The sequence below is a fragment of the Uranotaenia lowii genome, chromosome 2 (assembly GCF_029784155.1).
Source record: "Uranotaenia lowii strain MFRU-FL chromosome 2, ASM2978415v1, whole genome shotgun sequence".
Taxonomy (NCBI): domain Eukaryota; kingdom Metazoa; phylum Arthropoda; class Insecta; order Diptera; family Culicidae; genus Uranotaenia; species Uranotaenia lowii.
In genome coordinates this window covers 62,058,116-62,069,888 of record NC_073692.1, presented here as the reverse complement: position 1 = coordinate 62,069,888, position 11,773 = coordinate 62,058,116, and the positions used below count along the sequence as shown (strand labels likewise).

At 37.8% G+C, this 11,773-nt stretch overlaps 1 protein-coding gene across 1 annotated transcript; it reads right to left on the bottom strand.

Annotated features, from left to right (window-relative positions):
- Positions 1-936: 936 nt before the first annotated feature.
- LOC129741463 (uncharacterized) lies at positions 937-6,342 on the bottom strand. The gene has a single exon (XM_055733199.1). It carries the CDS (start codon positions 6,340-6,342, stop codon positions 937-939), a length of 5,406 nt encoding a protein of 1,801 aa, XP_055589174.1.
- Between the last annotated feature and the right edge of the window lie 5,431 nt (positions 6,343-11,773).

The following is an 11,773-nucleotide window of genomic DNA, read 5'->3' as shown; positions in this document are numbered from 1 at the left end:
GACCTCGATGTGGACTGTATATGACTGTTGTGCTGCTGCTGCTTCGTCAGTGGTGGGCACCGTCTTCTGCTACGATATGGTTATCTGCTTGGGACACCGAACGGACCTTTCGATGCTGTGTGGATTGGATTCTTTGGACCTTCTTCTGGTTCCGGACTCGGACTGGCCTGAACCCCGACGACCTTCTGGACCTGAACTCGGAATGCCTCGGATTCCGACCTTCTTCGGGCTCTGGGGTGTTACGACCATCGGTGGGACCACTTCCGGGAACGGCGGACGCCTCATCAATCGCCACATGAAATCATAGGGAGCTTTTTAATAGGAAATGATTAACATTTAAGCGACTTGCCTGGAACGGAGGCCCAAAGGCCTCCGCTTCCGCCCCCTGCTGCTGTGACGACGCTCGATGGCTCTGAGATTGGTGAAGTGATGCTGATGTCGTGGAGATGTCGAGGTGATGTCGCTGTGAAGGCCTCGCTTGGATGTTGGCTGGAGAGGTAACGGTTAGCTTTACCGTCTTCGATTGCTGATGGTTTGACCTGATAAGAACCGTACTCTGGAGATGGTACAAGAACATTTCACGTTGCTTGAAGGTTGATCAGTCCCCCGAACAGCGTGCGTGATTATCAAACTCAATCTGCAGAAATTCAAAAAGGAAACCAAACGATTCACAGGACACCACATATCGACCATGCATTTTCCCGAAAGTTGAGCCCTCATGCTTGAACCAGGTGTGTTGTGTTCGGTGTGGATAACGGTGTTCTCTTGGCAACTTCTTCGGCGGATGGACCCGACCCGGCGGGTCCGGGTGGACGACAACTGGAGGACGAAACATTCTCTGAGTTTTTTCGAATATCATTATAAAAAAAATACTTAACTGGACTGCGGGAGCCATTCGACTCCCGCAGGTGCTCCAGCACCTTCGTTGGAGGAGAATTAATTCTCCCCATCGGCGTTTGGAGGGTTGTTCGGCATTGGAAGAACACATATCTTGGAGATCGCTCTTCCGTAGATGCCGTCTTTCGTTCGCACATTTACGACTCGGATATTTCCATCAGGACCTCGGAAAACGTCGGTTACTCGTCCCAATGGCCATCGCAATGGCGGTATTTGCTCGTTGACTATCAGCACCATCGTACCTCTGGAGATGTTGTCCCTTTTTCTGGTCCACTTGGTTCTGGTTTGGAGATCTGAGAGGTATAGTTTGGACCATTTTTTCCAAACTAACTGGGTATACTTCGTCGACTTCTGCCACATGCTCAGACGGTTGTCTGAGGTATCCTCCAGATCTGGTTCTTCAAGAGCAATAAGCGGACGTTGTGTTAAGAAATGCCCAGGAGTGAGGGCCTCGAAATCGTCAGGATCATCGCTCAATGGGGTAAGAGGGCGTGAATTCAAAACTGCTTCCGTTTGAGCCAAAACCGTCGTCATTTCGTCGTATCGCAGAATTCTGGATCCAATCGTTCTTTTGAAAGCGCTTTTGAAGGATTTCACCGCCGCTTCCCACAGTCCCCCGAAATTTGGTGACCGGGCAGGGATGAATTGGAAGTTGATGTCTTCTTGGTGAGCTTGCGTCGTCACACAATCTTGGAACTGCTGGCTTCGGAACAGCCGTTGAAGATCCGCAATCTCTCGACTAGCCCCGACAAAGTTCCTCCCATTGTCGCACATGATGAGATTCGGTTTTCCTCGTCTGCCAACAAATCTCTTCAAGGCTCCCAAAAAACTTCCGGTACTGAGGTCAGCGACTAGCTCCAAGTGGACTGCCTTGGTAACTAGGCACACGAAAATGGATACGAAGCACTTAATCGGAGAACCACGACGATGAGGATAAGTCAGCGCAAATGGGCCGCAGTAATCTACTCCCACTTTCAGAAATGGAGGTGCTGGATTGACGCGTACTGGTGGTAGATCTGCCATAAGCTGCTCGAGAATCTTCGGTTTTGCTCTGAAGCATGGGATACAACTATGGATGGTTTTCCGCGCCAAACCGCGAAGGCTGGTTATCCAGAATTTCCCGCGAACACTGGCGATAAGCAGCTGCTGCCCAGCGTGGTAGAGGGAATCGTGATAGTGTTGGACAATCATGGCAGAAAGCGGATGGTGGTGGTCCAGAATTATTGGATGCTTACGATTTTCAGACACAGGGGCATTCGCTAACCTGCCGCCGACCAAAAGTATACCGTCTACGAGATGTGGATTTAGCTTGCAAATCCTCGATGAAGTTCTGACTTCCTTTGATTTGACCAAATCTTTAATTTCTTGGCTAAAGCATTCGCTTTGAGCCACTTTGACCAGGATTTTCTTTGCTCCATTGAGCTCTTCGAAGGAAAGATTGCCCGTCTTTCGAGATGTTCGATTCTTCTTTTGAGAGTTGTGGCGGAAACGTTGAACCCAGGATACTAAGCGCACTAACTGCGAGAACTTAGACTTCAAAGAAAACAATTCATTTGGTTCAACGCTTTGAATGGGCAACGATACGGATACTTTTTCTTCTAACGTAGTTTTATCGAACTGTTCTGGTGTCATTTCATTCACCTCAGGCCAAGTGTCACGGGTTTGCTTCAACCAAAGTGGCCCTTCAAACCAAAGCGGCTGATATTGGAGTTGAACGGGGGTCATTCCACGGGAAATGATGTCAGCCGGGTTTTCAGAACCAGGAACATGATGCCAGCTTCCCTTTTTCGTCAAATGCTGGATTTCGGAGACCCGGTTTGCCACAAAGGCTTGCCAGCGAGATGGAACGGATGCCAACCAACACTTCACGATAGTGGAATCAGTCCAAAAAAAACTCTGAACGTCAATGGACGTTGCTTTGCAAAATTTCTCGTACAAATGACTCAACAAGAGTGCAGACGACAGTTCAAGCCTGGGAATGGACTGCTTTCGTTTTTTCCTTTTGAGATCTTCAATCGGAGCGACTCTGGACTTGGATAACAATAATAGCACCGAGGCGGAACCATCTTCGTGGATGCAACGTAGATACAGGCATCCTCCGTACGCCTTCTCCGAGGCGTCACAAAATCCGTGTAGTTGTGCCTCACAAATTCGAGCGAATCCCACCCAACGTGGAATCGAAAAATTATCGAGTGACGAAAAGTTTCTACGGTATTCTACCCAGAAGTTCTGCATGCATTCCATCAAGGGCTCATCCCAGCCGCACTGGATCTGCCAAAGTGATTGGATGAAGATCTTGGCTTGCACGATGACAGGACCTACCAGTCCAAGAGGATCAAACAGTTTTGAGGCATCCGATAGCACAATTCTTTTGGTGATTATCGACGCGGAACTCCACTTAGGCGGGCGAAAATGGAATAGATCCGTGCTAGGCTCCCAAACCAAGCCAAGGGTGGTTACGGTGGAAGAGGAATCCAGCTCTAGTGTACTTCCACTACTTCGTAGTACAGCTGGAATCTCGGCCAATATTTCTTCACAATTCGAGTTGAATTTACGTAACACAAATCCAACAGAACTTAAAAGATCGCTTAGCTCTCTCACCGCTCGTTTCCCTTCTTCTGGGGTATCCACTCCAGTTAACGCATCGTCCATATAAAAATCCTTTTTCACGATCCTAGAGGCTAGTGGGTGACTATGCTGTCCATCTTCTGCCAGCTTCAGAAGGCATCGAGTAGCTAAGAACGGGGCACTTGCTGTGCCGTACGTAACGGTCGTTAGCTTATAGATTCGTAGCGGTTCTGACGGCGAGTCCCTCCAAAGAATGCACTGATAACGTTGATCTGCTTCCGCTAGCTTTATCATCCGGTACATTTTAGCTATATCTGCCACTATAGCATATTGGTGCAATCGGAACCGGGTAACGATCGAGAGCAGATCGTCTTGCACTATGGGCCCAACCAGTAGACCATCGTTGAGGGAAACACCGGACGTTGTGGGACACGAAGCATCAAAGACAACCCTCAGCTTCGTCGTTGTGCTTTCGGGCTTGATGACTGCGTGATGGGGCAAAAAATAACGCAGCTCATCTGGACAATCTTCAACCAGCTTCATGTGGCCCATATCCTGGTACTCCTGGATGAATTCGAAGTAGGCCTGCTTCAAATCAGGATGGTGGGAAAATCGTTTTTCCAAGCCATAAAAACGCTTTTCAGCCAAACGCTTGGAATCTCCGAGACGAATCAGAACGAAATCTTTCTTAGGTAGGGAGACGACAAACCTTCCGGTCGCGTCTCGAGTAGTCGTTTGCGAAAACATTTCTTCACATAAAGACTCTTCGACGGAATTGGTGCTCTTAATTTGACAAGACTCTAATTCCCAAAATCGTGCAACCTGCTCGTGTATATCTGACATGGAACACAGCTGCACCGATTGGTCGGAAACGGGAACTCGGGATTCTTGGGCTCGACCGGAAATTATCCACCCAAAAACTGTGTTCTGCATTGTGGGACCGTTCTCGCTGATTTTGTGCTGACCGGGTTGGAGGAGGTCTAGGAAATATTCGGCCCCGATCAACATGTCAATCTCTGCTTTTTGGTAGAACGAAGGATCTGCCAGAACCAGATGCTCCGGTACCTGCCATTTTTCAACGGCGAAACTCTGCGACGGTAATTTAATCGTAAGACTTGGCAAAACGTTGAAATATATTTCCTCGTTGAATTCCGAAATATGGGGCATGCGTGGACCGATGCATGCTCTGACGGCTTTCTTGGAACTGCATCCAGATCCACCAATTCCAAAAAGGTTCAAATTATCAGAATACTCTTGTAGGCGAAGTTTGCGAATCAGACGCGACGTAACGAAACAATTCTGAGAGCAGGAATCTAATAATGCTCTGGCTAGCACGCTGTGGCCGGTGGTATCGAAAACTCGAACCAGGGCGGTTGACAAGAGAATCTGATGTGATGTGTATAGAGGAAGTGCAATGGTAAAGGATGGTGTGTTAGGGTCTGTGGCATGCAGTGGGTGTGGGTTATGCGAATTATCTTTGACAACTGGGAATGCTGATGAAACTGTGGCTGTTGGTTGGTTGGATTCGGTAGATGTGTTGGTTGTTGTTGGTGGATTTATGGCTGTTTGTTGATTTGACTGCGAAAACGTTGGACGATTTTCATGATGATAACGATTTGTCGAAGTCGGTGGATCGGAGGGTTTCGGTTTGGCACTGTTAGCTTCTTTTGCAGGATGCAGCAGCGTATGGTGCCTTCTTCCGCAATGACGACAGGATCCACGGGTACAATTCCTTGCAAGATGACCACTGGAGAAGCAATTCATGCAAAGCCCATTTCTCTTGACCGCTTCGAACCTCTGGGGAATGTTCATCTTCTGGAACTTTTTGCACAGAAAAACGGAATGAAAACTTTCTGAACAAAACCTGCATCGACCGGAGGTAACAGCATGGTTTGCGCCAAAGCGTTGTTTCTTAGTCTCCGGTTGGGTAGAAGAGGATGAGCTAATTGATTGCAATACTGCACAATGGTTTTTCAAAAAGTGGATCAAGTTTTCGTAAGTGGGGACTTCCTTTGAACTGTGGTAAGTCTCCCACAGCTTCAAAGTTGCGGAATCCAGTCTGGAGCATATCATGTGGACAAGAATCGTGCTCCACCCGACGACTTTTTCCCCTATCTTCGTCAGCATTTGAAGGTGCTTTTCAAATTCGGAAATCATCTGGTTTAAGCATTCAAAACTCTCTTTTTTCATGCGATCGACTTCAAAAAGAGCATCCAGGTGAGCTTTGACGATCAATTTATTGTTCTGATAACGATCCTCAAGCACCTTCCAGGCGATCTCGTAATTATCGCCGGAAAGATCAATCGACCCAACTTCTTGTAAAGCCTCGCCTGAAAGTGAAGATCTTAAATAAGTAAACTTATCCATGCTGGAAAGTTTCTCGCTTTTGTGTATTAGGCTTTGAAAGGCATCACGGAAAGGGATCCAGTCACCCAATCTTCCTGTGAACGTAGGCAGGCGGATTTCAGGAAGCTTAACCCGGGATTCAGGGCCCACCATGGCTGACGAAGATGCTTGCGGCTGCTTGTGGTTACCATCTGCACGTAGGAAGCTCATGAGTGCACTTTTCGACCGACAATACTGCTCCTCTGCCTGGGCGAAAACGATGTCATTTTGTTCCTGTCTTTTTTCAGCTGCACTTTGAAACTCCGATCCTGCTTCTTCATCTTCGCCTTCTTCCGGCCCGTTCTGATCCTCCAGTAACAGCACAATTTTTAATCGCACATCTACAAATTCTTCGTAAGCACTTTCCAACAGTTGCAAACGAACTTCAATTTGGTCCTGATCACTACTCGTAAAGTTTTTCACAAACTGTGACAGAGTGTTCAAAGATCTGCGCGCACGGCGCTCTTTCACAGAAAGTTCACGAAGACTCATGTCTAAATTAACTTCCCAATCTGATCAATTTTGTAACTAAACAACGTCTTTCTCGCACTATCACCACTTCAAGGCAAATATAAAGTTGTTTGCAACTGTGGACCAAAAGTTCGTTTTCATTCACTGCACTTTATAGGATTTTCACTTTTCAGATTTTGTTGCATTGCACTTTAGATTTCACTGTTTTTCTCCATCTATTCCGACCGATTCATCTCAACGATTATCCCGTCGCGACTTGACAGTTGACAAATCATCCAAATTTCATAAATCAGTAAAGATTCCAACCAATTAATTAACGACTCATTGAGAAAAAACAGCAAAATTCAAGACCAACAATGCAATTCTCTCGGTACCACAGGGATCATGTAAAATATCAAATTTGTTGTCAAAAGAAATGAAGATCAATTCGCATGCATTTCTTTATTGAATCTTACCCATTTCATCACCCACGCATATCTGGCGGCAATCAGCATGCAATGAAAGCCACAGACCGTTTACCATGCACAATTCCTGACACTTTCCGAATATTGGTCCACCGTCTAATAATCAGGTTCCGATTGCCACATGTGATTTCACGACCAATTATCTCCTAGCATGCAAGATGGCGCAAATTCCAAACGGTAGATTGGAAAAGCGATGGCGACCCGCTCAGCAACTCGGCGATCAACCAACGCCCTGGAATTTGGCGCCGTATTCCTCCTTTGTTCCCGAACAATAGAACAGCAGATGTCTCGGATCAATCCGAAACACGTGGTTAACTGGAACACGACACGATCCGGCTTCCAAGGACCAACTTTATGTTCGCGCACATAAGGGCGATTCCGGGTTTGGTCGTGGTCCAGACTTCGATTTGCATGCAGGTTATTCTCCGGATTGGGGTCACTAACTCGCTCGCGGTGATACAATCACTAAACAGTCCAATTTTGCTAAGTTTCACAAAAACACTTTATTGCGGACTAGTAAAAAGACAAAGTTTTATTGAAGCGAACGCGGCGATGGTGTATTCGGAACTGGTTTATTCTACTATCTTCTACTCAGTAGAACCTAGCTACCTAGCACTTATTGTTTCAGAAGGCCTTTTCGTGAGTGCCTTCTTATCTACCTAAGTAGACAATAGGGTCTACTCTGATCTCGAAGAGTACAACGAGACCAGTAGTAGTGGACTAGGGTGGCTACAATAATTTGGCTTTAACAGTCATTTTTGTCATTTTTGTCATTTTTGTCATTTTTGTCATTTTTGTCATTTTTGTCATTTTTGTCATTTGTCATTTTTGTCATTTTTGTCATTTTTGTCATTTTTGTCATTTTTGTCATTTTTGTCATTTTTGTCATTTTTGTCATTTTTGTCATTTTTGTCATTTTTGTCATTTTTGTCATTTTTGTCATTTTTGTCATTTTTGTCATTTTTGTCATTTTTGTCATTTTTGTCATTTTTGTCATTTTTGTCATTTTTGTCATTTTTGTCATTTTTGTCATTTTTGTCATTTTTGTAATTTTTTGTCATTTTTGTCATTTTTATCATTTTTGTCATTTTTGACATTTTTGTTATTTTTGTCTTTTTTGTCATTTTTGTCATTTTTATCATTTTTGTCATTTTTGTCATTTTTGTCATTTTTGTCATTTTTGTCATTTTTGTCATTTTTGTCATTTTTGTCATTTTTGTCATTTTTGTCATTTTTGTCATTTTTGTCATTTTTGTCATTTTTGTCATTTTTGTCATTTTTGTCATTTTTGTCATTTTTGTCATTTTTGTCATTTTTGTCATTTTTGTCATTTTTGTCATTTTTGTCATTTTTGTCATTTTTGTCATTTTTGTCATTTTTGTCATTTTTGTCATTTTTGTCATTTTTGTCATTTTTGTCATTTCTGTCATTTTTGTCATTTTTGTCATTTTTGTCATTTTTGTCATTTTTGTCATTTTTGTCATTTTTGTCATTTTTGTCATTTTTGTCATTTTTGTCATTTTTGTCATTTTTGTCATTTTTGTCATTTTTGTCATTTTTGTCATTTTTGTCATTTTTGTCATTTTTGTCATTTTTGTCATTTTTGTCATTTTTGTCATTTTTGTCATTTTTGTCATTTTTGTCATTTTTGTCATTTTTGTCATTTTTGTCATTTTTGTCATTTTTGTCATTTTTGTCATTTTTGTCATTTTTGTCATTTTTGTCATTTTTGTCATTTTTGTCATTTTTGTCATTTTTGTCATTTTTGTCATTTTTGTCATTTTTGTCATTTTTGTCATTTCTGTCATTTTTGTCATTTTTGTCATTTTTGTCATTTTTGTCATTTTTGTCATTTTTGTCATTTTTGTCATTTTTGTCATTTTTGTCATTTTTGTCATTTTTGTCATTTTTGTCATTTTTGTCATTTTTGTCATTTTTGTCATTTTTGTCATTTTTGTCATTTTTGTCATTTTTGTCATTTCTGTCATTTTTGTCATTTTTGTCATTTTTTGTCATTTTTGTCATTTTTGTCATTTTTGTCATTTTTGTCATTTTTGTCATTTTTGTCATTTTTGTCATTTTTGTCATTTTTGTCATTTTGGTCATTTTTGTCATTTTTGTCATTTTTGTCATTTTTGTCATTTTTGTCATTTTTGTCATTTTTGTCATTTTTGTCATTTTTGTCATTTTTGTTAATATTTGTCATTTTTGATAATATTTGTCATTTATTTCATTTTTGTCATTTTCATCATTTTTGTCATTTTTGTCATTTTTGTCATTTTTGTCATTTTTGTCATTTTTGTCATTTTTGTCATTTTTGTCATTTTTGTTATTTTTGTCATTTTTGTTATTTTTTTATTTTTGTCATTTTTGTCATTTTTGTCATTTTTGTTATTTTTGTCATTTTTGTTATTTTTGTTATTTTTGTTATTTTTGTCATTTTTTTCATTTTTTTCATTTTTTTCATTTTTTTCATTTTTTTCATTTTTTTCATTTTTTTCATTTTTGTCATTTTTGTTATTTTTGTCATTTTTGTCATTTTTGTCATTTTTGTCCCAAAAATGACACCATTGATAAAAATGAAAAAATGACAAAAATGACTAAAATAACAAAAATGACAAAAGTGACAAAAATGACAAAAATGACAAAAACGACAAAAACGACATTCATTTTTGTCATTTTTGTCATTTATGTCATTTTTGTCACTTTTGTCATTTTTGTTATTTTTTCATTTTTATCATTTTTGTCATTTTTGTCATTTTTGTAATTTTTGTAATTTTTGTAATTTTTGTCATTTTTGTAATTTTTGTCATTTTTGTCATTTTTGTCATTTTTGTCATTTTTGTCATTTTTGTCATTTTTGTCATTTTTTTTATTTTTGTCATTTTTGTCATTTTTGTCATTTTTGTCATTTTTGTCATTTTAGTCATTTTTGTCATTTTAGTCATTTTTGTCATTTTTGTCATTTTTGTCATTTTTGTCATTTTTGTCATTTTTGTCATTTTTGTCATTTTTGTCATTTTTGTCATTTTTGTCATTTTTGTCATTTTTGTCATTTTTGTCATATTTGTCATTTTTGTCATTTTTGTCATTTTTGTCATTTTTGTCATTTTTGTCATTTTTGTCATTTTTGTCATTTTTGTCATTTTTGTCATTTTTGTCATTTTTGTCATTTTTGTCATTTTTGTCATTTTTGTCATTTTTGTCATTTTTGTCATTTTTGTCATTTTTGTCATTTTTTGTCATTTTTGTCATTTTTGTCATTTTTGTCATTTTTGTCATTTTTGTCATTTCTGTCATTTTTGTCATTTTTGTCATTTTTGTCATTTTTGTCATTTTTGTCATTTTTGTCATTTTTGTCATTTTTGTCATTTTTGTCATTTTTGTCATTTTTGTCATTTTTGTCATTTTTGTCATTTTTGTCATTTTTGTCATTTTTGTCATTTTTGTCATTTTTGTCATTTTTGTCATTTTTGTCATTTTTGTCATTTTTGTCATTTTTGTCATTTTTGTCATTTTTGTCATTTTTGTCATTTTTGTCATTTTTGTCATTTTTGTCATTTTTGTCATTTTTGTCATTTTTGTCATTTTTGTCATTTTTGTCATTTTTGTCATTTTTGTCATTTTTGTCATTTTTGTCATCTTTGTCATTTTTGTCATTTTTGTCATTTTTGTCATTTTTGTCATTTTTGTCATTTTTGTCATTTTTGTCTTTTTTGTCTTTTTTGTCATTTTTGTCATTTTTGTCATTTTTGTCATTTTTGTCATTTTTGTCATTTTTGTCATTTTTGTCATTTTTGTCATTTTTGTCATTTTTGTCATTTTTGTCATTTTTGTCATTTTTGTCATTTTTGTCATTTTTGTCATTTTTGTCATTTTTGTCATTTTTGTCATTTTTGTCATTTTTGTCATTTTTGTCATTTTTGTCATTTTTGTCATTTTTGTCATTTTTGTCTTTTTTGTCATTTTTGTCTTTTTTGTCATTTTTGTCATTTTTGTCATTTTTGTCATATTTGTCATTTTTGTCATTTTTGTCATTTTTGTCATTTTTGTCATTTTTGTCATTTTTGTCATTTTTGTCATTTTTGTCATTTTTGTCATTTTTGTCATTTTTGTCATTTTTATCATTTTTGTCATTTTTGTCATTTTTGTCATTTTTGTCATTTTTGTCATTTTTGTCATTTTTGTCATTTTTGTCATTTTTCTCATTTTTCTCATTTTTGTCATTTTTGTCATTTTTGTCATTTTTGTCATTTTTGTCATTTTTGTCATTTTTGTCATTTTTGTCATTTTTGTCATTTTTGTCATTTTTGTCATTTTTGTCATTTTTGTCATTTTTGTCATTTTTGTCATTTTTGTCATTTTTGTCATTTTTGTCATTTTTGTCATTTTTGTCATTTTTGTCATTTTTGTCATTTTTGTCATTTTTGTCATTTTTGTCATTTTTGTCATTTTTGTCATTTTTGTCATTTTTGTCATTTTTGTCATTTTTGTCATTTTCATTTGTCATTTTTGTCATTTTTGTCATTTTTGTCATTTTTGTCATTTTTGTCATTTTTGTCATTTTTGTCATTTTTGTCATTTTTGTCATTTTTGTCATTTTTGTCATTTTTGTCATTTTTGTCATTTTTGTCATTTTTGTCATTTTTGTCATTTTTGTCATTTTTGTCATTTTTGTCATTTTTGTCATTTTGTCATTTTTGTCATTTTTGTCATTTTTGTCATTTTTGTCATTTTTGTCATTTTTGTCATTTTTGTCATTTTTGTCATTTTTGTCATTTTTGTCATTTTTGTCATTTTTGTCATTTTTGTCATTTTTGTCATTTTTGTCATTTTTGTCATTTTTGTCATTTTTGTCATTTTTGTCATTTTTGTCATTTTTGTCATTTTTGTCATTTTTGTCATTTTTGTCATTTTTGTCATTTTTGTCATTTTTGTCATTTTTGTCATTTTTGTCATTTTTGTCATTTTTGTCATTTTTGTCATTT

What these genes read in the sequence shown, in the direction of transcription:
- LOC129741463 (XM_055733199.1), bottom strand. Translation starts at nt 6,342, where the DNA reads ATGAGTCTTCGTGAACTTTCTGTGAAAGAGCGCCGTGCGCGCAGATCT.